Here is a 27,479-nt window from a genome sequence, read left to right on the forward strand (position 1 = left end):
AACTGGCATTGGAAGGGAAAAAGAGTAAATAAAGAATATCAGCAGTATTGTACCGCTGACTCTGTGACTCTCCCTGCAGACCTTGCCTGCCTGCTAATTATTAATTCCCACAAACAGAGCCGCTGCAGGACAGAAATACACTGGTATTTCTCACATTAAAAATGCCTACTGAATGTTTGACTCTGCTCAAAGAAAGAAATGCCCCCAGGGCTTCCTTAGCAACAACCCCAAGCTGCCCCCGTTGCTCTTGCTCAAAACCCAGATGGGAAAGTTGCAGCACAGCCCCATACAAAACCTGCAGTTCCCCCTTCAGGTCATCTTGTGATGCTGTTTATGTGTTCTGCTGCCTTCCATCTGCCTTTCTCTCACTGGGCCACATTCACAAGGTCCAACCGCTTGTTGGTTCTTGAAGGCAAATGGACTTTAAACCCAATCCCTTGCCATGGGCGCAAACAGTTCTGGAGTGTTTCCTGCAGTCCGCAAGCTCAGTCCCTCTACCTGTTAGAAGCTAAAAGGTTGGCTTTAATGTATGTAATGAAAGACAGGCTTCAAAACTGTGCTTTAATAAAGAAATACAAATGACAATCTAAAAACACACTTTATTGGGCTGCTAATAATGACCGTCGGTGAGGGTGGAGGGGTGAGCAGTATAAGGAGCTCTTGGGAGGGGGCTTGGACACAGCCATCCCCTGTGCATCCCAGAAATCACATAGAAGACACCTGGAGCATCCTCACTGGGAGCTTGCCCGTCCTCACTGGGACCAGAGGACTTGGCCATGAGCAGCCCATCACTATTCAGCCTGGGACCCCAGCTGGTGAGCTCATGTTTTATGTGTGTGTTTGGGAAATAAAGGGGCAGGCACTGAGGAGTTCAAGTTTTGTATTCATGTCAGTAGAACAGAGACTTTCCCTTCCCCTGCCCACCCCAGCCCCTCACCCTCCCCAGCCCCTGGCGATGCCCGGCCAGATCCACACTGGAGTAAGTCAGACACCCGGGAACCTGATTTATGCTGATGGCACCAGGATGGGAACCTGGCCTCACAAATAACCTTTCCCCTTGAGTGGGAAACAAAACACATCCCCCTTGGTTTGGAAACCTGTATTTATGTGAACACAGAGCTCTGTCCCCCCCACCATTAGCAGATGTCTTGCATACGAACTGCGTTACCTATAAAGTCTGCTTACTCCAAGCAAATGTTTCTCAATCTTTTCTTTTTACTTCAATTTGAAGTGAAAGGTACAGTATAGGATTCAAATGCTTTTGCATTACACGGGTTTCTGGCCGCTTGAAAAACCCCACAGAAGAACAACTTCACAAACCTGAAACGCCCGCTGAATTGTTTTGCTGCATTCCATCCTGCCTGATGAACTTCCTTTTGATTTCCTTTCTTTTTGCTTGACATGGCACTTAACTGCTGCTTATTTATTGTTATTTATTTATTAAAAAAGAGTGAAATTGGTATCTCCTGTTTCAGCTCTCACTTCGTGTCAGTTATTTCTACCCTGTGGCTGTGTTGCACAGGCAGGAACACCAGGACATTGCCCAACAGGCAGAACTAGCCCAAAGAGAGAAGCGAACCTGAATGCCGAAGCATGACTTGGTGTTGTCCCAGCTCTTGCCTGCACCAAATGCTGGCTCCAGGGCTGCGGGCAGGAGACATCAGAGGTGACTGACAGAAGGATTCCTAAACCCAGATGTGTCACTGGCCTGCTCGCCACCACCTCAGTGGCACCTCTGACTCTTCTTTGGCTCAAAGATTTAACGTTAAGGCAAAAATAAGACACAGTGTAGAAGCTCCATCAAATCTTTGGCACAACAGCAACAACAACAACAACAAATTACTGTACACATGAGCTGAGAGGGTAACATTTCCCAGTTAAGCAAAGGGAAAAGTGCTAAATAAATTGCACGTACTAAAAGGTGGCTGGCTTAACAACAATAAGAAGCATCCCTGTCCTTGTTTGGTTTTTGTTTCCTTCTTTTCCTTTTTTCCTTTCTGTTCCAGAGATTAAGAAAGTTCCTTGGCCAACTGTCATCTCGAAAAGGGGTCTCAGCAAAAATGCTGCTTGCAGTCTTCATCTGGATCGTGCAACCTTTGCCAAGAACAGATGTAACTCTGGCTGGAAGCTCTTCTATATTCTCCCCTTCTTGTTATTACTCCTGGAAAAAGAAAGATGCACCATCAGAACAGTGAACACATGGTGTCCTGGTGGCTCCTTGCACCAATGATCACCATTGACTCACACTGGGGTGTCCTTGGGGATCACAGGCCATGCATATGAAGACCATTAAGAGTTGGGCTTGCAGAGTAACCCACTGCAGGTGCCACAACAGTGGCCAGAGCCCATAGAGAGCAGAAGGACAAGCAGAGAGAGGGGTGAGGAAGGCTTAGGGTGGAAATACAAGGTGTGGGCTGCAGCTCCTGCCACAATTAGAAATGATGGCAAATACCTGCTTTTGACAAGGCCTGCAGATTTTGGGGGTCTATTTTCAGCTTCAGAAGCTGATCTCAGAAAGCAAAGGGGATTTGTGCAGGAGATGGGGTTTACTTCTGCATTTCAGTTATCCCATTCACTACCCTGCATGTATGGCTTCTCAGCCTGCAGGACTGTGACCTGTTCCTTGTGCCTGTGATCCCCATGTGAGTCATGGCCGTGGCAGATGTAGTGGGATAACAGCGTCCGGCTACAGAGTATTATGGCCACATCCATTGGAAAACACACAACTCCAAAGCACAGAAGCTCCAGGCAGGGAAAAACCTCATCTAAGTCCCTTTTAACATTAAAATAAGTCTGTGAATATCCCACAAACAGTCGTTAGCGTAGTTCAAAACAGGGTAAAATCCTCAAGGCCTGCTCTTTCATGAGATCACATCTCCGTTGTCCAAAGTGCCTTCATCACGTGGGCTCCTAAATCCTTCTTTAAGTCAGTTAGAATTAGAAACTTGGAAACGAGATCCCGTTTGTGGAGTCCAACCACTGTTTCTTGCTTTTTGCCAATGGATTTAAGAGCCCTTCAGGGTGTAGTACAGCCTCTGAAGGTCCTTTGGACACGGTCATCAATTCCATGGATAGATCAGCCATCCTTCTAACAACCTCAAAAAGGTCAAACTCCTTAAAGCTGGGCCTGGAAAACATGTTTTCCTGAATCTGTTTCATTTCTCTACTGCCTCTTCTTTTCCATTATTAGATACAGCAACATGAAGGTATAAAATATTACTGACTGATGCCTATTTTATGGTTTTATTTATCTGATTACTATCAACCACCACAGCTGATCATCCGTGCCAAGCTAAGGGGCAGAGAGGCCCAAAATCCACCTTGTCATCCCTTCCTGCACAGTGCAGACCTGGGAAGCACAGGATTGCCCCAGGGCCACCAGGATTTCCCTCAATAAGAGCACTGAAAGGGTCTAGGTCAACCTCCATGCTAGAAATGCTGGTCTCTGCTGGACCCTGTATCCTGGAGTTGGGGTCAGCACATCTGGATACATGGAGGAGGTTTTGGCCATTCAGGTCTGCTGAAGGACATGATGGAGCCGTGGGCTGGCTGCATCCCAGCACATCCCAGCACATCCCAGCAATAACAAAGTCCCCGGATAAACGTCACTGCGCTGGTTCCAGCCCAAATCAATTCCTCTCCTGCGTAAGCAATAATGAACTCTTCACATCTGGCACACACCAAACCTGAAAACAGAGCTCATTATTGCAATTATTATCAATAAGGAGGCACCTCTGCTGACTGTAAGACACTACTTAGTGCTGTGTGAAGCAGGAGAACATATGAACTATTGCCCTAATTGAAGGCTTTAATTGGGATTTGGGATTTTGAATAAATGAGGTTGAGACAAGAGAACAACAAACAGCTTTGTGTACCGCAAATGTTTCTGTTTCTGTTTGGAGACCCCTGAAATTATTTTCCAACAATAAATAATATATATTAATAACCTGTAATTGAAAAAGTCAGCGCTTTAATTTATCCCACATGGAAAGAAATGTAAGAGAAGAAAAAGGAGGGAAGAAATGACCACTCTCATTAATATTAAAAGACAGTAGAGAGACAAATCCCCCCTGTTCCCGTCTGGAACAGCAGTCCTAGCAAGCAAAACCTTTTCCACGGCAGGAATGAATTACTCAGCAATAGCAGCCGTATGCCCTAAGCCAAAGCCATCAGAGTCACAGGGTGCCTGGTCCCCTCTCTTGTGCCTCTGGTACTCTTTAAAGTGCTGAACAAATAGGACCTGAACTGTAGTTAACACCTCCTGCGTTCATTCAGTGAGACCCTATCCCTTAGCTCAGGGTGCTTGATGCTGATAAAAAGGATTGGTTTTGGGAAGCAGGATGGATTTAGGAAGAGGAGCCTCAGCGGCAGGTCTCTGCTCTGAAGTCTTTGCGATAGGGGAAGATCAGCCATAGAGGGGCAAGAGGGAATATGTACAAACTAGCCAAGGGCAGGTAAGGGCAATCATGCCATACCTTCCAGGCAGATGAAATGGAAAGGGAATGGAGAGATCCCTCTGCAACACGAGATGGAGCTCAGCAGACCTTGCTGGCATGCTCAATTGGTCCCAAGGCTCTGCCCAGCGCCGGCCATGGGTTATGTTAGGTGGGAACAGGCTCCTTTCTTTCCCCCTCCACCCTTTTCCACTCCAGCCAGGAGTGTTGAAGACAGATTTATTAACCAGGGTCTGCTTTAAACTAATAATATCAGAAGTCCCATGGCTCTTGAATTTGACAACTGGCCCAATGACCTTGGTGAGTTTGCTGCATCCCGGAGCATTTCAGCCTCTATAAATCAAAGCACTTCTGGAATTGAGTCAGCCTTTGTTCCAGGGCTTCTCCTGTCTCTTCTACTCACATTTTCCTTTTGCTGTAGTTACCTGATATCTGTGGGGTGGATCTTACCCTATTCTTGGTAATACCCTCGCTACAAGGGGAAGGGAGCCTAAGCTGGGACCCTGTTCTCACTGTGGGTATGAATCCCAGGCCCCAACCTTTGCATGCTGCACTGTGGCTGCTCCAAAACCCCTTTTAAAGCAAAGAGGGTTTTGCAGTGCTGTCATGCAACAGTGGGGTCCCATATCACATCCCTTTTGCAAGGAAAAGCTTTCAGCCCTTCTCTTCGGGGTACCGATGCTCAATCCCCAAATGGGCCAACACAAGGGTGTGCAGTGCCCTCAGGGAAGCATGTAGCTGATGCTGCTTCCCTCCCAAGCATTGGATGAACATAGAATCACAGAATAGTTAGGGTTGGAAAGGGCTTTGTCATGAGCCCTTAGCCTCACACTCATGTCCCATTTGCAATTGTTGTTTCGGATTGCAGGGACATATAAAACACAAAGAATAAGCACAGGAACCCACTACAGCTCTTACACATCCTCACTATCCCCCCACCAGCTTATTTTTAAGCAGGTCTGTTCCTCGTGTGTGGAATCCTTCAGGCAGCACAGGGCAGGGATAACTCACGGCCAGGCAGATGGGCCCCCCCGCCCCATAGGGATGCTGCCATCCCACTGTCCTGCAGGCAGACGGACGGCTCCAAAGCGGGACGCTGCTCTCCTGTGGTCCAGCTCCTCCCTGGGGCCCATGGAGCTGGCGGCCGTGGGGAAGCAGACTGGCTGGCTGCCCGCTCGCGCCTGCAAGTCCTAGCAGGGAAATGAAGCTATTTTTAAAGAGGAACCTCTGCTAAGTCGAACTGCAGGGAAAGGGAGCTCGAACCTCATTATCAGGACCCCCCCCCCCTTTCTCCCCACACAGGACGGGAAAGAAACACCATGCAGATCATCAAGACTTTTTACTGTGCTGGCTCCAAATGTGTTCTAATAATCAATATCAGATGATCAATAAGAGCAAGCCCCTCAGCCAGGATCATCTGTTCAAGCCAGGGGGTGGGAGCTGTGGCTTTATCTCGGGGCTCTGTCTAAATAAATCATGAGCCATGATACTGTGTTAGAGAAAAAATATGCTCCAGGCAAATGCTTTCAGTGCCATACAAATCAAGCCTGCCACTTCCATTTCTGTCTATAACATAAAACCTGGTCACTCCTGCAAGTAAATATGCCTGCAGAAAGCCCTCCTTTGAATTTTCCAATGGGAATAAGTGTTACCTACAGCGGGAGCTCTGCTTTCAGCAAAGTGGCAACGAGGCGGCATCAAGGCATGGGAGAACACCACGATAACTGTTTTATATAATGCAGTAATTACATATATAACGCGATCCCTTTTAGCGCAACCAACAGAATGGCTTTTCATTCCATATACGCTCCTCTATCATTTAATTATCAGGGAATACATATGTATATATAAAGAGCATTTTTAATGTTTAATTCCTTGCGTCTGTGCGCATCCACACACACAGGCACCGACCCAAGAAACTAAATTCCAGCCGAAGACTTTTATTGAGCTCCAACTGCTCGCCTGTTATTCATAACCCAGTTTCCTCTCTCACAAAGAGACCTTTCGCATGGTTTGGGGTTTTTTTTCTCTTTGCAGTGTGTGTGTGTGTTATTTTTTTCCCCCCTCTGCCTCGCTAACAGCTGCTCGCAGTGTTGTATCCTGAGTGATGATGAGGTTCTGAAAGTGTTTTTTTGGAACAGATGGCCAGGAGAGAGCTGGGGAATGTGCCAGCAGCGAGCTGGGGAATGCGCCAAGTCCTGCAGTGACTGAGTACTCCGGGTTCCAGCTCGCGTGCCTTTCCCCTGCCCTCTGCCCCAAGTGGCGCCAGCAGGACTTCCCAGCTCGCGCTCCGAACATCTGGAGTCTGCGACTGCCAGAAGAGCCTGGACGGGGGGAGGATGAGGAGAAAGAAATCCCTCACCCGTCGCTCCCCGCTCCGGCTTAGCTCCCATGGCTGCGGCGATGTTGCTGCCTAGCACGGGGCTAAGAGAAGGCAAACAGGGGAGAGGGGAAGGCAAAGAAAATGAAGCTCACCATGGGAGATTGGGGTGGGCTTCTTTTCAGCACCCAGGGGGTCTGTTCAGTGCTGGGGGTGTTTTATGAGGGTATCAGCAGTCGGATCCTGCTCTGTGAAGGGCTGTGCTGCCTGGATCCTGTGGGATGTGGGGGGCTGCAGCACACAGCTGTGCACCTATGAAAGTACTGGTGTCTAGGGAGAGCACCCGGACATGCACCCTAATCCTACCCCGAGCCATCATGCTGCCTTCCTGCAGGGCACCAGAGTTTGGCTCTGTTGGGAAAAGGCTATGAAAGGAGAGTGTGCAAACAGCAGGCTGGACCCAAACCCCACAAAATCTGTGCGAGGCTTTCAGGCAACCTCCTGCCTCTCAGGATCATGTCCCATGCAGAAATGGAGTTCACCAGGGATGGAGAAATGTGAATTCCCCTTTCTGAGCCACCTCCTTCCCCTGGTGTGTCCTCAGTGCTGCTGGAGGATGCTCTTGGCTAAAGCCAAGGGCAGGTCCCCCCCTCTTCCCAGGACATCAGTGTGGCCCCAGCAGGGTTCAGGGCTCTGCTGAGCGTGCACAACCTACACCTCTAATGTGGCACGACTCTTGCAAGCATAGTGAAGGGCAAGGCTTAGTTCAGATCACTTGTATAATCAAGCCAAAGGGATCTTTAAAAAACAAAGACTATCATCAGAATTCACCACCCCCCATGCAGCTTTCAGTTCTTAAAGGAAAAGGCATTTGAAGCCCTTCAATTACCCCCTTTGCTGCTTATAAATGAGATCTCCCATCACCAAACACCCTTGATCAAGTCTCAGTTGCAACAACTAAAATCACTGTATAACTACAGTTAGGGCTGGAAGGGAGGGCTTTTTTCCCCCAGTCAAGTTTGAAAGGCTAAAGCCAACTTTTCTATTTAACAAAATGGAGTGGAAAGCGGGGGGAACACCACCCATTTATGTTTCACACTGCAACAGCAGTCTGAACAACAACCTAATGTTAAGGACAACAGATAATCCGCCCTCAAAAAACAAAGCAGAAGGAAACGCATGATCCAGCAAAGGCAACATCTGGAGCCCCTGCCTGCCAAAACAAACTCCAACCAGCTACTTTTTAGTGTGAAAAGCTCACGGTGCCACAGCACATCGCAATCAGGGAGCTGAGAGAGTGAGTGATAAAGGCAGAGACACAATAAAATGGAGATGACAGGAGATAAGGGTGCTGTGGATCAGCGGTAGAGCTCAAGGAGCAGAGGTCTGTGCTCGGGCTTGCTGTGATTCTTTTTAAGAGAGATTAAAAAAGGAAAGCCCCGAAACAACACCACCACAAACACAACAACCACCCCAAGGTCGGCAGCTTGGAGGAACTGCTCCGTGAGCAGTGGTTTGGGAGAACTGATTAAAACCACACACAGCTTAGTAAAAACGTGACGATTTCCAAATGAATGAGGGTGCGGTGATTTGGGGCCAAGGCATTGCATCCTCATCCAGCTGTCCGTGTGAGACCCCCCAGGAGAGACATCCCTTCACCACCTGACATCCAGAGCCTGGATCATCCCTGCACAGCCATCCCGGATCTATGACTTCGCTCCCTTGTGCTCATGATGCCATTGAGTTGCTTGGCTCAAGGAGAAAGGGAGATACCAAGAGGAATCCTCCCAACACAGGCTTTGCATCCCCACTCCTACCTACTGGGAATTACTATGGGGTTTGGGTTCCTCATCAGCTGAGTGTGCTCTTGTAATCACCTAAGCAAATACAGCTGGGCATAAAATCACACCTATCAGCCAGGGGAACCCACAGAATGCCCTAAACTTGGACTTTCCCAAGCAGTAGAAGTACATTTGCAAGACACTTTCCAGAAAGAAAAATAAGGCAGAGCAGGGACCAAGACCCTGTTTTAGCTACAAAGCCCAGCTTTCTTTTTGGATAGGGCCTCTGGGCAAGGGTTAGTATGGGTGTCCTTCAAGAACATAGAGAAAAGGCAGATTTTGTCCTAGTGATGTTGTTTCTGTGTGTCAGTGGTGGCCCATGGGGAGGCAGGATGTGCCTGTTAGAGTTTCATTGTTCACGCGCTCTCGATGGGTTTGGGGTTTTTCTCCATGCATATGCTCCAGAGCAAACTTTAGAAAACAAATGCCATAAATGGAAGGCTTTTAATTCTTAATTTAATTTCTTTTTCATTAAAGATGGATCCAGCCCTAACCCTCAGATGTGAATTCTCTGGGATTTGGATCCATTTGAAATCTGGCTCTGCGCTTTGTCTTCAAGCTTGCTTTGGTTTACATAAGCCAGGATAATGAGTCTCAGGCCACTGGGCACTCAAAGCCTGAAGACCCACTCAGAAATCTACTGAAGCCTCAAAAGGGATGCTCATCCTCTTCTCTTCCATCTTGACTTGGGGAGGTGACCCAAGACTCTACTAGCAACCTGCTGAAGCCCCAAGAAGGATGCATATCCTCTTCGATCTTGGCTTGTGGGGCACCCAAGTCCCAACTCTCACCTTGCCCTAGGGTTAAGTGGCACCACATCAGCGTCCCTGGGACACCGCTGCTTGTGGCACTATGGACCCCACAACGAACCCTCAGTTTTGGGCCATGCCCAGCATCTCCCCATGCACTTCCCAGTTTCAACCAGTGCTGTTGGCTGTGGTCAAGCAGTGCTGCATCTCTGCCTGGCACTGCTGCTCCAGGCGCATAAATACAGGCCATGACAGTGAGAGGAAGTGACAGAGAGTGTGCTATTGTGCTTGTTTATAAACTAAATTGTTGTAGGATGATTTGTTGGGCTAAAGAGGAGGAAAAGTGAGGAAACCTGCCCGAATTGGAGGCAGATCTTACTGACACCGGGGAAGGAGCCTGCTCCCCAGCTCAGCTGCCCATTCATCCATTAAAATCCTGCTGATTTATTATCCCGCCTGACAAGCAAGCCCAGAAAGCAGGGGGAAGTTCAATTCAAGTTTACAAAACTCTTTTTGTCATAAAAGCCTGAACAAAGACATCAATCACTCCTTTAATTCACCCATGTCACTCTCCGAGAGGAAAACTGGCAGAGCGCTCCGCTTCCTCCTCCCGCCGCTTGACGATGATTTCACCTAATTGGTTCAGTGTTAAGTAACCTAAAGGAATGCGGGGTGTAATTAGATTTAACGTTGTTTCCTCAAGATACCCACATGTCCTTCAGGTCATACATCTTACTAATGTGTTTATACATACAACGTCTCCATTAGCTACTTTTTTGTTGTTGTCGGGGCGATTTTTCTCAGAGATAAGTGTTAGATTAAACAAAACAGAAAACACAGGCGGGTGACTGTGTTTTTATGGGCTCCAAAAGGCGGCTCAAGGTTGGTTTGGTTTAACAAGTAACAGCCCCGAGATGACTCTAATAGGATCACGCTCATGTTTAAACACACGATGGGCCACTAACGAGAGGAAGAGCCCGGCGCGGAGGACGGGGAGGAGAGAAAAGCTTTTGATTAGAGAGGAATGCAGTTATTACAAGATCAGACAGATGGAGGAGAAAAAGCAAGAGGGAAAGGCAAGGGATGAAAAAAACCCAGGAAATATCCAAGATTTTGGGAATGGAAGGAACCCACTTTGGATCCCTCCTTTTTTCCCCCCTTTTGTAACTTTTCCCGTTATTTGGGGGGTGCTGGGGGAGGCTGTAACATACCTTCCTTTTTTTAGATCTTCCTTCTGCTTGTAAGGTCCTAGTGCACTGCTCCACGCATTCAGAGAAGCTCATGTTACTGTGGTCAGCACTGTAATCCAGGTCTGCTAGTCTGGCCAGGGAAAGGATATAGTTACAGGCTATTCTCAAGATGGCCAGTTTGGACAACTTTTGACCATAAGAATAGCAGGGAACCTAGAAAGGGTAACAGGGAAAAAAAGAAGAATTAATAAAAAATTAGGCCAGATAAACAAAATATCTTGCTTGAAGCATGGCAAAACAACTGTAGGTTATTTTCTTAGCAGTTTTTAACATAAATAGGAACTCCAGCGGTAAAAGGCCATATGGTCCCAACAGGTTTTTAAGAAGAACTCCCCCGCTGCTCTCCGTGGGGATGAAAGCAGCACGAAGCCTCTTGATTTCAGCAGGGCAGTTCTGCTTAAAATGTGATGGCAGGATACGGCCTGGGATGCCTGCCTGCTGCTCAGGCTGCTTCTCAGAGGCCCTGTTTGTCTCAGGAATCTGCAATCCCCATGCCATCTAGTCATTCATCTTGAGTAACTTACTCCCTTACAAGTAGCTCCAATGCCACTGTAGGTCTTGCAGAACAAGGCACTAAGGGGGGTATGAGCAAATATATCATAACCTGGTGTTTTTGTGCTCAAACAGCATCAATCATGACCTCCAGCCCATGCAAAACCACAATGCTGTTGTAGGAGCAGGACCTGGAGGCTGTAATTCCTACCTGCCAAAACACCCCATTGTGGTACCTCACCTCCTAGAAGAGACCAAACCAGAGCCTGGTTCAGCACTCTGGCCATATCTGATGCAATTTATTTCTTTACCCTTGAAGGTTCCTAGTGTAATGTGAAGCATTTAAACAATTCAAACTAAACTGTGTGTGCCTAAATAACTGAGCAGCATACGTTTCCTGCTGCACAGGGTTTGATTGCTTACCAATCGTGATCCACCAAAGCACTACTTATAGGCTCAGTTTTGCACACACGACTTCAACGTGTCCAGCTTAAAGAGGGATCTTCCTCTGAGTTCAATAGGCCCAAGGCCCCGCTTGCTAGTTTGCAAAATTGCTAAAGGTCATTCAACCTTTAGCGCACAGGAGCCTATCGCCTACGGGAAACTGGAGCCGGGCATTTATCTGAAATCCATCCTAGCCACTCATGTTGTCTGACCGCCCGTCAATCCCAAGTTTTCATACTACATCAATCACTGGAATACCGCAGTGTCCCTCTACCATCTGCCTCCATACCAGTCTCCATCCTCCTCATCCCTCTAAGGTGTCATGCTCTGCTTAGGGTTGGAGTGTTTTTAATGCTCCTTGCCATGCCCATGCCTCAGCTTGTCTTTTCTCCAGTGTGCTCCTCAGGTATTCTGCCTGGCTCCAACTAACCACAGCTCCATGACCTCTGCTAGATGTGCCTTCCCCGTATCCAACAACCATGATAGATGCTTTTTGCCCATGAATTTGGTCTGTTAAGCTGAACCCCTGTCAATTTTGAGCACCCACAACACTCTTTTGCAAAGTTTGCTTATGTTGAACTTGGCTCCTATAGTCTTCACCTGAAGCCCCATCCTGTACCTGAATAGAGGACAACAGACTTATTCACCTCTATTGTGACACGTTTTTTGTCCTCCACCATCCCTTCAGCATCTTTTCCAGGAGAAAAAGATCAAACCACCTTAGCAGATAGGTGTGTGGAAGCCATCCCATACCTTTGATGACCCTTGCAGCTCTTCCCTGAACTTTTCCTAGTCCTTTTGCAACTGAGAGGATCAGAACAACGCATGGTATTCATGTTATGGGTGCTCTGTGGATGCATCTATCTAATAGATGCTGTGTTCTCTGTTTTGTTTAATAGTCCTTTACTCATAACTCCTGATCTGATTTGTGACCACTGCCAGGCATTGACATGAGACCTCTGTTGAACTATCTGTAGAAACCCTGAGGTCCCTCTTCACTGAGATACTGGTCAGCTCAGGGTCTGTCACTGCATATGTGGAATCTGTTTTTCTCCCCATATGCATTACTTTATCTACATTGTATTTATTTAATCTGCCATATTATTACCTAGTCACTCACAGTCATGAGGTGCCTCTATAATCCTTCTTATCTCTGTTACCTTTAGCAAATAGCAGCACCTTTGGTGCAGTATTGCCAGCAAACTTCCCACTGCACTGCTCACCCACCTTTCCAGGTCATTTAGAAACACACTCAGCAGCACAGCTCACATAGTTTCAGGCAGTGGGACCTTTGAGGTCTCCAACCCTGCTTGAAGCAGCACTAAGATCAGAGTAAGACCCCAGTTTTTCTACTTATGAGTTTCCTCCCCATTGGAACTAGCCCTTTTCCCTTTCCCTCCATCCTCTGCCTGTCCACCAGTCACTAACCCACACTCCTGTCCAAGATGCTCAGTTTCTTCAAGCACTCCTAGGGAGGAGCTCTGCCATAATACTTATGGAAATCCAAACCAACTACAATTGGTTGGATCATCCTTATTCACAGGGATTTTAACACTGTTGACAGAGCCACTTCCACGTCCCTCTTGCTGGAAACATCATTATGTGTCCCATGGGATTCAAGATACACCCTTGTAAGACCCTCTTTCCAAAGCTGGCAGTCAAGGAAAAGGCAAGGCTGAGTGCTGTCCCCATCGCTCCATAGTGAATCAGTGGGGGTGGCTGGAAATGGCTGGAGTTCATTTCCATGGACATGATAGAAAGGGGCACAAAGGGCCCCTTTTTGACAGACAAAACCTCTCTCTAAATCCTCATCTTCACTTCTTCTGCAGCATAATGCACTCACCAACTGTGCTTGCCCTCAGACCGTAATACCTGGCCCCCAGATGCAACAGAGTTATTTTGAAAGCAAGAGCTTCAGGCAGCAGAAACACCCAGTGTAACAGTGGAGATCCCAGATCAAACAGCAGCGTGAAAAGAACAAAGCAAGATGGAAACTGAAGGGGAAGGATTCAGTGAAATGTGGGAATAATTTCAGAATTAGAGCAAGAAGGAAGTTAAATCGAGTGGAAGGAAAATAGACCACGAAATCCTTGAGGCTGATGCACAGACGCTGTCCAGTTACAACACAAGAAGGCAGAAGTCTTTTTTTCCTCATCTGTTTTGCTCTTTCTTTTGTGTTATAAAAGAACCCCCCAAAACCAACCCAAAACCAAGAAGAAGGAACAAAATAAAACACAAACTGTTCTGTAGGAACAAGAAAGATCTCAGTGCTAACACAGCTGACAAAGCCCTTGAGTGGGATTACACAACACTCTTCCGACATGCTCCAACAAAGTCCAAACTGGAGCTGCCCCATGCATCCATGGGAAGAGGTTCACCTTGAGCAGCTCAGATACCATTGTGATGGGTGCGGGGCACTGACATTGGGAGATAAGAGTTTTGCCATGGTTACAGTGTTAGAATAACTATTTCATCGGAACCCTCCCTGTCTTGGCTCAGCTCCTGCCATTTTAATGTTTCCTTTTGAATTAAACATGGGAAATTGAGAGAGGAATGAGCCACTTAGTTCAGATCCAGATCCAAAGCTTCCCAAAGTGGAGGGGTGGGGTAAGAAAGTGAACTTTGATTTTATCCCTTCTTTAACATAAAGCCAATAGGGAAGAAGATATAGATTTGCACAAGCTGGAGTAAAGGGTATTGATGACACACCTGGATGCCAAGAATCTTCAACATCCAACCTAAACTAAAGCAAGCATCTTAGAAATAGGGAAAATGCCTGATGCTAGTGTGGCTGTGCAGGTGTAACCCTCCCAGCTCCCATGGTACACAGATTGTCATCAGGAGGTAATGTGAGCAGGCATTTATCACACTCCTGGTGAGTACCAAGCCCTTTTCTTCCATCACCTTCTTGCTCATCATGCCTGAAATGAATAGACACCAGTGCTTTGGTGTGAGAGGTGTGAAGACCGGAGCTGAGCAGATCCATCCAGAGCCCAAAGGAAGCAAGGTGGAGCTCAAGTTCCCATACAGTTAATGACAATCCCTTATCCGACCCCACTGATTTCTGCCGAGCGGCAGCGCAGCTCACCATCTATCCTGCAATATTTGCAGTGATTAAAAGGAATTAGGAAGGAACTGCAACTGAAATTTCACACTGATCCGAAGGAATGCAGCTGCCTGCTAGAAAGCAAAGCATACTGGCACCATCCTCAGTGTTGGGAGATCAGCAGAACAGTGGGCTGGGACCAGCAGGAACCAAGGCTTCAGCCAAAGGATGTCTGTTGGTTGTGTCTGAGGAGGGCTCTGCAGAGTCTCACCGGTCTTATCAGTGATTCCCAGGCTAGCAGGGGCTGAAGATGAATGCTCTTGAGACATATTCCTGTGCAGAAGAGCCCTTCTTTGGCAGGAAGATAGGACAGGATGTGACCTAGCAGGTCTTTTCTATCCTTGCCATTTGCGATTCAGAGGCAGAGCCTTTGGAAGACTCAAGATGCTCCCTTGAAGTCCATGGCAAGTCAGCAGCACGCTTGACTGGAGCAGTCTCTCTCTCAGGTCACTGTCACCCACTAGTGACATGGTCTTGGGGTTTATTCACACCAAGGACACAGGAAAGAAGACAGTGGGATAAGGTTGGGGAACAACCAGAGAAAAAGATGGGTGAGAGGGTAAAATAACCATTCTGGCCATATGGGGGTGCAGGGTATGCTCACCATGATGGGTCCATACAGGGGCATACCATGGACTTTAGAAGCATTAAGCCAATTCACACCATTGACCTATTGGGTGGGTAGCTCTGTCTATATAAGTAAGATACAATTTCTACGTCCACTCTGCATGAATAGGTTGGAAGAAAGAAGAGTGTTTGGTGCTGGGGGTCCAGACCTCTCTGTTATTGTGCTAGAAACAGGACTTTGCAGCACAGACATGCACAGATCCCTTCCACATGAAGGGCAGAACAGGCTCTCCTGGGTACAGCAGGGAAGACAGGGTGGCTCTGAGGTGGAGAAACGTCTGTGTTTGCGACACAGCATAAGCTAAGCCCTCCTGAGAGCTAGCTCCTCCCCAGCATGCCATAATAAGCTGCTGTATTTACCTGTCTGCTAATTCATCTGGTTTATTTTTATGCTGGGAGTTAAAACACATCAGCCTCCCCCACGGGTCAGCATCTGGCTGCCTCTTCCCCACGTCTGAACACCATAAAACTGCACTGTCTCATTGTTTGTGCTGTGCCTCCTGCCAAAAATGTTTCCAGGAGGTTCATACAAATGTCCAGTGCTTAATAGTTCTGGCTCTCATACATCCCTCCTTCCACTCCAGAGCGAGTCAGATGTTTCCTGGGGTTAAGAAACTGCAGGGGAAAGGCAGAAGGGCTGCTGGTGTTTCCTGTGTACAGGGGAAACCTTCCTAAAGGTATCTCCATGGCTGGTGTATGAACTACCGTGAGGAGAAGGGGAAGTTGTGGATGCCCCATCACTGGATGTGATAAAGGCAAGATGGGGCTTTGAGCAGCCTGGCCTAGTGAAAGATGTCCCTGCCCATAGTGTGGGGTTGGAACTGGATGGGCTTTAAGGGTCCCTTCCAACTCAAACCAGTCTGTGATTCTATCAGCCTGGAGACCGTGTCCAGAAGATCATTGTCTATGTTACATTGTGGAGCATGTTTGGGAAGGGTTTGGATCCAGCTGTTTTCTTTCCACTCAGTTGTGGATGGAGAAGTTCCTACTTCTGAAGTTCCAACTTCCTGGGGGACCCATTGGTTGATGGGCTAGTTGGTGTGTTCAGATTCACCAGCAAGGGACTTGGCTTCCCTGCCTTGCTCCTTACAGCTACATGCCCTGAGTCTTCCTAACATCCCAGATGGGATATGATGATTTACACACTGTTTGATGGGAAAGCCTGCAAGCATTACTGGGATGTCCTTTCCCAGTCCTGCCAGACCCCTTCAGTACAGTTGCTTATCAGTGAGTGGATATGGTGATTGCAGTAATGGCATCATGGAAGCAGACAGTTTCCATGGCATGACTGAACTTAGGAGCCAGAACCACAATGAGCCACCAGGCAACTTGCAGCTATCACACAGGCAACTTAGCTGCCTGCAATACTACTCCCAGAAGCTGCTGAATGGCCCTGGTCCCCAAACACCCCTTCTCCTGCCCATGGCATAGCAGCAGCCAGCTTCCACTGATGGCTCCTCCATGCCACTGGTGCTCACTAAACCAAACTGGACCTTTGGGGCAGCACAACATGGGTTTGAACCCAGCAAGGCCAGATCCTGCTTTGTGGATGTGCTTCATCTTCAGGTAGGTGCTCAGAGCCCTGTTCAACCTGGCCTTGAACACTACTAGGGATGGGGCATCTACCACCTCTCTGGGCAACCTGTGCCAGTGCCTCACCACCCTCATAGCAAAGAATTTCTTCCTTATATCTAGTCTGTATCTACCTTCTTTTAGTTTAAACCATTACTCCTTGGCCTATCACAACAAGCCCTACTAAAAAGTCCCTCTCCATATTTCTTATAAGCCCCTATAAGTACTGAAAGTCTGCAATGAGGTCTCCCTGAAGCCTTCTCCAGGCTGAACAAGCCCAGCTCTCTCAGCTCTTCCTCATAGCAGAGGTGCTCCATCCCTCTGATCCCTTGTGTGGCACTCACTCCTCTGGACCCTCTCCAACAGCTCCATGTCTTTCCCATGCTGAGGTCTCCAGAGCTGGATGCAATACTCCAGGTGGGGTCTCACCAGAGCAGAGTAGAGGGGCAGAATCACCTCCCTCAACCATCACTGTGCCAGTTGCTCCTCTATTCCCACCAGCCATAGCAGCTATTTCATACCATGGGCATGTGGGGCTTTTGTTTCCCTGCCACCAGGCTGCAGTGGTGGGAGCAGGCAGCCCTGTTCTAGCCAAGCAATCACAGCAGCTTCAAAGCAAGCCTCATCCCTGCCTCGCCACAGGCAGCAGAGCATCCAGCCAGGGACCAAACCTAGCTCCCAAACGCCAACAGGAACAAAAGCAGCATCGCTCGGGCAGGAGCACTACTCCCGACCCAGGCGCCTTCACTTCTTGGGTGGGTCCACGCTGTCAAATAACCAGCTCCCGGTTCCCTCCCAGCTCCTGGCTCCCCCATCGCTCACATTGCAAAACCATGAGTTCACTCCTTGGAGCGAATGAATTGGCTTCCTCCAAACAAAACCTAGGTGTGGTGCTGGGTGAGTTCACCCCAGGGATCTCTTCCAAATGGCAGTCTGGTTAATGCTGCCCCAGCACTGGCTCTGCTCCGTTTTGGACCGTCCTGCACTATCCCTGGACGTTTTGCACTGTCAAAGCCTCCTGCAGATCCTCAGGGCATGCAACGCACACACTCAGTATCATGCATGAAAAATACCACGTTGCTGGGCTGCAGCAAAGCTCTTACTGCAGGCTCTTTGAACCACCTCCCAGAATAAATAACTACACAAAGGGCTACTGCAGTATCACAGGAGAAACCCCAGGGCATCTCCTCTAGAAGGGGCTACCTTCAAGCACTACAGTAGGGAAACACTTTGAGTGACACTTTAGTAGTGGTCACCATATCTGAGGTCCAGTGGGTCCAATTCACCTGGGGAATAGGACAACAAGCTCCACTGGAGCTAGTGGCATTACACCAATCTTGTCTTGGTGCTCTTTAGTCACCAGCCACTGCTGGACACCACAGGGGTTTCCACTCCCATTCTATCACTGCTTAGACCCGGGAGCTGCCCCAAGCCCAGCTCAAGGAGCACAACTCTCCTGCAGCACACACATGGCTCTGCTCGCATCCCTGCATCCCTCCTTGGCACAAGGGACAGTGCAAACTAGGACCAGAGTGGGATATATCATTCTGTGAACACACATGGCATGGACTCAAGTAGATGCAGGAAGGGAAACAAAGAGCCTGAGGGAATCTGTTGCGAGCTACCATAAAGTGTCCCACCTCCCCACCACAGCCCAGAGAGGAATTTGAGAGTGGATTAAGGCAGCGAGCAGAGGCTGATTCAAAGCCCAATGGAGAAAAGCAGGCTCTTTCCTCTGATTTCAGCAGGAGCCATATGAAAACACAGAGGTTAACTCGGGGTGGCTGCAGCAGGCACAGCAAACACCTCCCGACAGGAGCGGGATTTGTAGCAGAGGATAAAATCAGTTAGGCAGCAGCCAGGGGAGCAAACAAACCCCATTCTTGGTGACACACAGGCATTGTTTTCAGGATTTTTGTCCTTTTGTCTGGTTTCTCCCTTATTTTCTCTCCCCTTGTGTTGCTTTAGGCCAGTATTTTGTCATCTTCTTTAGCTGTTAAACCACAGTGCCACTCAGTTCTTCCCCAGCCGGGCTCTAAATAATCCTAAGCATCACTCTGGTCTAGCTGAAACCACCGAGATGCTCCAGTTAACACTGTGCTGTTTGATGACGATGTACAGCGGTGGCACCACACATTGTAAGCAACACGTGGAGGATGCTCTGTCTCTCCTGAAGCCCAGCAGCACCTCTCCAACTGCCACCATAGAGCAGAGCCAAACCTTCCTGCTGTCACCCCCAGGGAGCTCACTGGGAGGCTGGTCTTAAGGAGCTGTGTTTGAAGGCATCATAGGGCTTCCTGCTGGTGGGATCATGGGGGGATGAATCACTGGGAAGAGGGCTGGGAGATGTCAGCAGGTGATGGAGAAAAGCTCTCAGCCTTCCCACCACTCAGTAAGGACACTGGTCCCACACAGTGTCCCGCCTGCAGAGGTGACAAACCACAGCCGCCTTTGGGATGACACACAGAGAAGACAAGCACGTAATGATGCATCAACAGAACAGTCACAGCCTCCACTGGCTTGTGGCTAAGGCACCGCTCAAGCCACAGCCTCTGCCTGACTTGTCCCTTTGAACCCCTGCAGACAGCTTGCCCTAATGCCACCCCACAGCAACACAACCTTCTCCCATGGCTTTGAGGCTGCTGCTCCCGATATCCCACCATGCTCCCAATGGGAGTGAGCAGGGGTCTTCTCTGCCCTGATTTAACACAGCAGCCACGTGCATGCCGGCAGCAAAGAGTGAAAGGATGCTGGTGTGGGGAAAAAAACCTCTACTCCAGCAGCTAAAAAGCCCTATAAAACCCTAAAATATCCCCCGAACCCACATGAGCGCAGAGAGCGAGGCTGTCAGCTGCTAAGGCTGAGAGAGCCCTGGTAATGCAGTGGTGAAAAGATTTAGAGAAAAGTCAATATACTTCAAGGGAATATAAATGTCTGTGGACACATTTGCTCCCAGCGCAGACTTGAGCTTGCTGTGGCTCCGTGCTCTGCTGTCTTGAGGAGGAGTTGGACAGCAGAGCTCCATAGAGAAACCAGATGTGCAAGAGCAGGCAGGATCCAGATGAGGAAGGCTGCTGTGGTTGTCTCTGTCCACCGAGGGAGAGTTTGCTGCCACCTTAGGGTCTGTCAGCACAGCTGAGAAGTTCAATCACAACCCCTGTGAGTGCTATGGGTTGGTGGATGCTGGTTTGGTTGGGTGCCCACTGCAGCCTAATGGAGAAGAGCACTATCTCCTCCTGGCCAAGGCCTCCAGGAGCAAACTGGTGGCTATGTCAGTAGTGTAATAAGTGTTCAGATGGTTCTGTTTCACACTTGGGATGTATTGGAGTAAGCAACCCTTGTTGCCAAAAGGAATTCACAAACAAAGAATGGAGCCAGTGTTGCTGGCAACCATGACCCAGCCTGGGCAGCAGTTGCTTTGCAGATGTGCAATGGTTGCATCGCATCTTGTCTCCTCCAAACAGTTGCACTGCTTCATGAACTGGAACATCCACAAAGGCACTTCAGATGGAGGAGGAGATGATCTTGGGCTCTTGTGAATTCATTGCTGCCCCTCCTCATCAGAGACATTTGGGTTCATTGACCACCCACAATGGCAGAGAGAGGAAGAGAAAAATGACAACCATGTCACTTATGGGAGGTCCGAGTGCAGCTGGGACAGTTCAGCTGGACAGCAAGAACTCACTGACCAACACTTACCAGGGCATCCGAGGGCAGACCAGTGCTCCAGGTAGGAGCTACCCAGTTATGGGGACTGGAGCAGCACCCAGGAGGGACACCCAGAAAGGCAGCAGCAGAGGGACAGCAAAGTATAGCAGAAGTATCTCCATCATGTCAAAATGGTTTAGAGTTGGTGAGTGTTTCCCATGGGGAACTATTTTATTACTCTATTAGCCTCAGTGGAAGGATCACATGGACAAATGATGCTCTGGATTGAGGGGGGGAAAATCTTCCAGACTTGCAAGTGCCAAGATTAAGGGGAAGAAGGTGTATCTCAGGAGCATCTACTCTTGAGTCCCACTTCAGTGTTACAAGACCTATGGTGAAGACAGCAGCTCAATACAGAGAGAAAGAAAGAAACCCTCATTCCCAGTGGCCATAACACCAAGGGGCAAGCACAACAACAACAACACATCTCTCCCAACATCAGCCAGCTTCCCATCTACCTCCCACCTCTGAGGTGGCCCTGGCCTTGGAGGCAAGCCGGGGACAGCTCAGTGCTCAGGGACACGGCTGGATTAGTCTCTCTGGTATGAAACAACTGTGGTTGGCTCTTCCTCCATCAAGAACTGGGGAAGAAAAAGGAAAACAATACCCCTTCCTGCCATCTGGATTGCTAGACAACACAAGCCGAAACATGTGTGCCATATGTACACAGCTGCGCAGCGCAGGGATGCCGCTGTCAGCCCATCTGCCCAGCACGCTGCGTGCCAGTCACTCACCCTGGGGTGGGCTGCCGAGATGGGGAGGGTGTCCTGCATGGCTTCCCCTTCTTTTCCTCCTCATCAGGAATGGATTGGCTCCCTTCCTACAAGCACTGGGGTTTTATCCCATGCATACCAGCGAGGATGGGCATCTCCCATCCCACACATCCAAACAGGGTGGGAAAGAGGATGATACCTGCCTGGGTGCTGGGTACCGGTGGTTGAGTGGGGCTCCACATCCAGCACCAAGCCCCTTCCCAAAGGGGCCGGGGCCGGCTGTGTGCAAACACTGCACTCTCCCGTGCTCCTCTCCCGGCTGTCTGCAGGGAGGTATCAGTTTCAGTGCCTCAGGAAAAGCCTCCCAGCTGCTTAAGGGCCTGATATGTGATGACAAGGAGGGGACGGAGGACTAACCGAGGAACAAGAAGTAAACCGAGGTCTGTGGCTGTTGCCACACAGGGGTTGCCTCCTGCATGGGGCTCAAGGCTCTTTGTATGCTCGGGGATGTGAAAAGCTGATGCTTACCCAAAGCAAGAGAAAGCCTCCCTATTGCATTTCCCTCCTCAAACACACCTCTCCGCACCCCTGCTTCCCGCTGGACACCACAGAACTCAACGTCCTCTCATCTGATCCAAGCTGCTCCTCACAAACCCTTTCCGCCAGCACCAGTGTGAATGATCTGAGTGACAAGCCAGCGCCGCGCGTATGTTCCATGAAGCTGACTGTCACCTGATGTCACGTACGGCACCAAGCACGCCGCTGGCAGCCCAACAAGAAATGAATGCAAATGTCATCCAATGATGGTGGGGACAGCCAGCCCACCCCTCAGCAAATTGCTAGGGAAAACCTCGCAGCGTTTCCCAGAGAATGATTCCTTTCTCTCCGCAGCATGAATACAGCTCTGCCTGTATGTTCCCGTGCTGACCCTGGAGACCGGCTTTCATGGGAAGAGAGGACAGCAATTTGTTCTCCAGGCTCTTTGTGCTCCCAGCTGAGTCCAAGGCTGAAATGATTTATGGAGGCAGGGCCAAGGCCAGGAATCTGAGGCTTTTCAAGAGTTGCCCATTTCCCCAAAGAGTGCTGTTTTAATTTGTTGCTTGCCTGACTTCTGCTTGAGGCTCAGCCTAGAACAGGATTGCCAGTGATTTGGGAAATCAGTGCTACTTCCCCTTGCGGTTTTGGTGGTGTAGATGTCTGTCCACGGAGAATTAGGCTGACACTTCCAAGCGTGTTACACACAGTCGCCAAACAACCAAGATATGGAAGCAGCTTAAAGAAACAAGATACATCAAGTCTGGAGTTTGCATCTACAAGGGATGGCCTCTCAGCACCAGGGGGACAGCATCCAGTGTGTGGGCTGGATTACCGCGATTATAACAGAAGCTGTCAGATCCCACCACCGTGCGATGATTTAAAATGCTCTGATTTAGATGCTTGTTGGCAATTCCCTTCTGACATAAAGCTCTAGTCTTAGCTGAGGTTGGGCCTGGAGGTCTGTTTGCAGTAGATGACAGGGAAGGATTAACTCTTGGGGTGCAGCTACCCAACATGCAGTGGTCATTGAGAGGGGCATCACGCAGGAGAGGGGAACAAGCAGAGCTCCTCTAAGCAGGAAAAAGGATTGAGTCTTAAAGTCCCCTAGGGAATGGGTTGGATAAATAATGTCTGAAAGATGGTAGCCAAAAGCCTGGGTGTGTGAGCCCCCCTGCTAGCAGTGTGCTGCTCCCACTGGGCTGTGGGGACCATCCTGGGAGAGGTGATGCTCAGCATCACTCACCATTAGACCCATTTGCAGCTCACAGCCTCCACAAGCCCTGCGCACCTCCTCCTGTCTACACACCTGGGATAGTCCCATCAGCATACTGGAAAGGCAGAAAAGCTGGGACAGCTGGGCTTGCATAGCATGACAGCACATATTTGTCTATCAGTGAGCTGTTACAGGGTGCCTACACACAGATGGAAGCACAGGGCTGAGTACAGCAGCCAGAGCATTGATTTTTATCCTTGTGGGAAAGATATAAGAATCTTGTGGCTTCTCCAGATCAATCCTCACCTTCCATAAAGTGGGAAAGGTAAGGGAGGGATTTTGTCCAGAACCTTCATTTACCTTTCAGCAGGTCCACCCTGCCAGTGAGAACACATCACTTACCCTCTACAGGAGACCACAAGCATTTTCAAGACCTCTCAACAAGGAAGCCCAGCACCACACATACTTCAAACACACACTACTGTAAAACCCATGGGAAACTAACTGGGACCACAACTGAACTCTGCTATCCCTGGCAGACACAGGACACACAGAAAGTTTCAGAGGTGGCCACAGGAACCTCAAAGACCCTGACACAAAAGTCAACAGGAGTTTGCTACTTCCCCAACTCCAGGTGATCCCTTTGAGTAAGCCTACCCCAGCCGGAGAGCTGCAAGTACACGTGCTCTTGGTACCAGAGCATCACCCAGCTAGCAGCTTGGCCAAATGCCTCTCTCCACCCGCTGTTTTCACTCGGAGGGCTCTCTGTTTTGTTTCATTTCCCACCCCTCCATGCAGTTCTCTCCCCGGGATGATGGGGGGAAGTCCAAAAGTTCCTAACTGCAAGCAAATTAAAAGCCCTTATTTATTTATCTCGAGTGTTAACATACTTGTAGGGCTGGTACTTCCAGGCATTTTGAACCGACTTCCCCTTCTGTCAGGCGTCCACTCCGGACTCCTGCCTTTAACCCACCCTGACCTCAGGGCACAGCAGCCGCCGACAGCAAACGCGGGGGGCGGAAAGGGGGGGTGCTATTTACCCAGCGCTGCCCTTCGCCATCCCCGCACCCTTAACGCGCCCGTTCCGCGGGGGGCGGGCGGCAGGTACCTGCTTCCGCAGCGCCTCGAAGGCGGCGCTGATGGTGTGGACGCGGGTCCTCTCCCGGGCGTTGGCCAACAACCGCCGCGTCTGCTGCAGGGCTTTGATCTCCGGAGAGACTCCGGACGCCTCGCCCGGCCGCGGCCGCGGGGAGGCTGCGGGCGGCGGCGGCGGCGGCGGCGGCGGCGGCGGCGGCGGCGGCGGGGCTGCGGGGAAGGCGCTGGCTGCGATCGCGGCGCTGCGCGGCTGCCAAGCGGGCGGCGGTGCGGCGGGGGGCGGCGCGGGGTGGCTGTGGTTGTGGCTGTTGCTGTGGCTGTTGCTGTGGCTGTTGCCGTGGCTGTGGTTATGGCTGTTGCTGTGGTTGTGGCTGTGGTCGCGGTGCGGGGCGCGGAGCCCCGGCCTCCTCCCGCTGAGCACTTTGAGCTCCACGCGGAAACTTTTGCAGCCGTGCTTGCGCCGCAGCCGCCGCAGCCCCCCCAGCTCTGCGGGGCACAGGCGCGGCCAGGGCTCGCCTTCGCTCAGCGGCGTGCTCCGCATGGCGCGGAGCCCTTGCGCGGGTGCGCTCAGCGCCGGCCGCTCCGCCGCTCCGCTGCTGCTGGTGCTGCTGCTACCGCCGCCTCTCTGCTGCCCATCTGCGCCGCAGCGGGCTCCGTCCGTGTGTCCGGGTGTCCGTGTGTCCGCGGCTCTCCGCAGCCTGCCGCCCAGCGCCGGCAGCCGGCCCGCCGCGCCGATGAGCGGCTTTAAAGAAACAGGAAGGCTGGGCTTCTCTTTTTTTTTTTCTCTTCCCAAAACAGCTGTGCTGCCAATCTCCTTTGTTCATCCCCCCCCACCCCCCCCCCCTTCCCTCCCCTCCCACCCCACTCCCACTTTCTTCTTTAATCTCGCTTTTCCATGCGATGGAAGAGAAATCCTGCCCCCCGGAGACTCGCCGCGACCCACCGTGTGCGCTTCCCTCTCCCCCCCCCCCCCCCCGCCCCGGTTTGCCTCCCCAGGGAAATCCTTGATTTGCTTTGGTTTCCAAACCGTCTTCATCCCGTTTCTCTCCTCCTATCGCTTGTTTCCCCCCCATCAAGATCCTCATCTGCGAGGCGGGGGGTGCCTGACTTCACGTTGCCTTCCTAAATGTGCCTGGGAGCAGCGAGGGGAGCCGGCGGGATGGGGAGCCGGAGCAGCTTCAACATATCCCAGATATCCCTCCAGCCGCTGCTTCTCCTTCAGCTGCTGCTCTGCCACCGACTTTGGACCCGCTTGGAAGAAGTGTTCCGGAGCAAAGGGGCTGCCCTGTTTCCACAGGGATAACAAGGGAGCCCGGATGTGTGGGTAATTCCTACCAGCCCTGGGCTGCTTTCTGCCTGCATCCCAAAACCCCCTTAAGTCCTCTTGCCCCAGCACGCTGTCCCGGTGCATCAGGGCCAGGGTTCTCAGCAGAGCAGGAGGGAGGGAGGGATGCAGAGATGCAGGGACTTGCCTCTGGTTGCAGTCAGAGCTGTGGCACGTTTGGGAGTAAACTGCATTTCATAGGGTTGTAGGAAAACTCAGGACAGAGACCTCAGGAGATCTGTCAGTTTTAACAGCATCCCTGTTATTGAGGCTTCTGTTCTTAAGTCACCTAAACCCCTTAGACATGAAGTCATACTGAAAATCAATGGGATGTAAGCCCTTAGATGCTTGAATTCACTGAAGAGAAAGGGATGTTAATTCCTAACCTGCTTCTCCCACTGCATAACACCCTAGCACCGCATGGGGTGAGCAGAGGGAGCTTCTAGTGACCAAGGTGAGGTCCATGAAGCAAGAAAAGCTCTGCCTGATGGCTGATGTCCTCTGCTTTGTGTGCTGCGGCCAGGCTGCCCCAAAGCAGACACAAGGTGGAGAAACTAGAGGTACTGAAGATAATACTAGAGAAGATGCTGGATCCCAGTTCAGCATCACCCCTGCCTTGTGGTGATGCTGGCAAACTGCTCTGATATCCTCAGCTAGAGCCTCTGAATTATTGCTGCTAGTGACAGAGCATGCCCTAATGGGCCTTTTCTCCATCTTTTGTCTCTTGAATTCCTCTAATTCACCAGGGTGAGAGCCAGAAAAGGGGTTTTTGGTTGGCCTGGTTTCCCCCAAGTGTTCCAATGAGTGGCAGTAGCACCGGCCTCTCCAGCAGCATCTATCTTTCAGTGGAAGCCTATGTTAAACACTTGGTGCCTCTTCTCACAAGAGAAGAAGGATTAAGCCCAAGATCTTGGCCAAACTTCAGTCTTGTCCATTAAATGCTGCCTACTTAAAATCCTTCTGCTGTTCCAGATTGACTCCATGGACCAAATCCATTTACCAGGGGGTAAATAAATGAAGCTCATTGAAAACAAGATCATTTTCAGCCACTTACACCATTTGTTTTTCACATTTTGCCCTTAAGGCGCATGTATTTTCTGGGTGCTGGTTATGTAGCTGCTCCCTTGGCGGTGGTTGTATTACGGAGTGCTTCCAAGAAGAAACCTAAACCTGAGTGGCCCCAGTCACATAACTGCCTGTCAGACCTTCCTCTTCTCTCCTTTTAGTATCCTCGTGGTTATGGGCATCACGGGAGAGCTGGGGAGGCCCGAATCAGGCTGAGTCACCATGGTCCTTGTCCCTCAGGGTGACGCACTGTGTGGTGCACATAGTCCGTCCCCCTCTGCGTCCTGTTTGCAGACAATACAGCAAAGACAGACGCTGAGTAGATGCAAACCTGCACCGAGTGCATGAACCTGCTTTCATTTCATTAGTAAAAGCAGTGCAAACTGCCTGAGGACTCTCTTGTATCATAGAATCACAGAATCACAGACTGGTTTGGGTTGGAAAGGACCTTAAGATCATCCAGTTCCAACCCCCTGCCATGAGCAGGGACACCTCACACCAGACCATGTTGCCCAAGGCTCTGTCCAGCCTGACCTTGAGCTCTATTGGGGCTAGAGCATTCACCACTTCTTTGGGCAGTCTGCTCCAGTGCCTCACCATCCTCATAGTAAAGAACTTCCTTATATCTAACCTGAACTTCTCTTATTGAAGTTTAAACCCATCACCCCTTGTCCTATTGCTACAGTCACTGACGAAGAGTCCCTCTCTGGCAAGCAATCTGAGTGAGTTGCTCCTTTTCACCTTAGAGGTGGTTGAACTTAAAACTTTCTTCAGATGAAACTGAAGGGAGAGATTTAAACTCCAATGAAAAGGCCCAATACAACCTCTTCTACCAGCTGAAAGTTACTCTGTCAGTTAAGCAAGGATGAGTTTCCTGCAGAGTAAATCCTGCCCTTCAGCACAAGCCACAGTAGCCCCAGAGTCACTGGCATGCTTTCCACATGCAATGGGGATGGGAGGTGATGCCTA

General features: G+C 50.0%; 1 protein-coding gene across 1 annotated transcript; it reads right to left on the reverse strand.

The window, feature by feature from the left end:
- Window positions 1-1,195: 1,195 nt before the first annotated feature.
- On the reverse strand, window positions 1,196-24,869 carry ATOH8 (atonal bHLH transcription factor 8). Its single transcript, XM_034064836.1, has 4 exons — window positions 24,506-24,869; window positions 24,135-24,406; window positions 10,576-10,767; window positions 1,196-2,161 (listed from the first exon to the last, which is right to left on the reverse strand). The coding sequence occupies exons 1-4, from the start codon at window positions 24,660-24,662 to the stop codon at window positions 2,156-2,158; spliced, it is 627 nt and encodes a 208-aa protein (XP_033920727.1). The 5' UTR covers window positions 24,663-24,869; the 3' UTR covers window positions 1,196-2,155.
- Between the last annotated feature and the right edge of the window lie 2,610 nt (window positions 24,870-27,479).

Source organism: Melopsittacus undulatus, chromosome 7 (genome assembly GCF_012275295.1).
Source record: "Melopsittacus undulatus isolate bMelUnd1 chromosome 7, bMelUnd1.mat.Z, whole genome shotgun sequence".
Lineage (NCBI taxonomy): Eukaryota > Metazoa > Chordata > Aves > Psittaciformes > Psittaculidae > Melopsittacus > Melopsittacus undulatus.

Bases quoted from the DNA above. Each gene is read 5' to 3' on its own strand.
- ATOH8 (XM_034064836.1), bottom strand. From the start codon at position 24,662: ATGCGGAGCACGCCGCTGAGCGAAGGCGAGCCCTGGCCGCGCCTGTGC. The intron at 24,407-24,505 runs ACCGCGACCACA...ACAGCCACCCCG, and splicing joins GCCGGGGCTCCGCGCCCCGC to CGCCGCCCCCCGCCGCACCG. The intron at 10,768-24,134 runs GTACCTGCCGCC...TACCCTTTCTAG, and splicing joins TCGAGGCGCTGCGGAAGCAG to GTTCCCTGCTATTCTTATGG.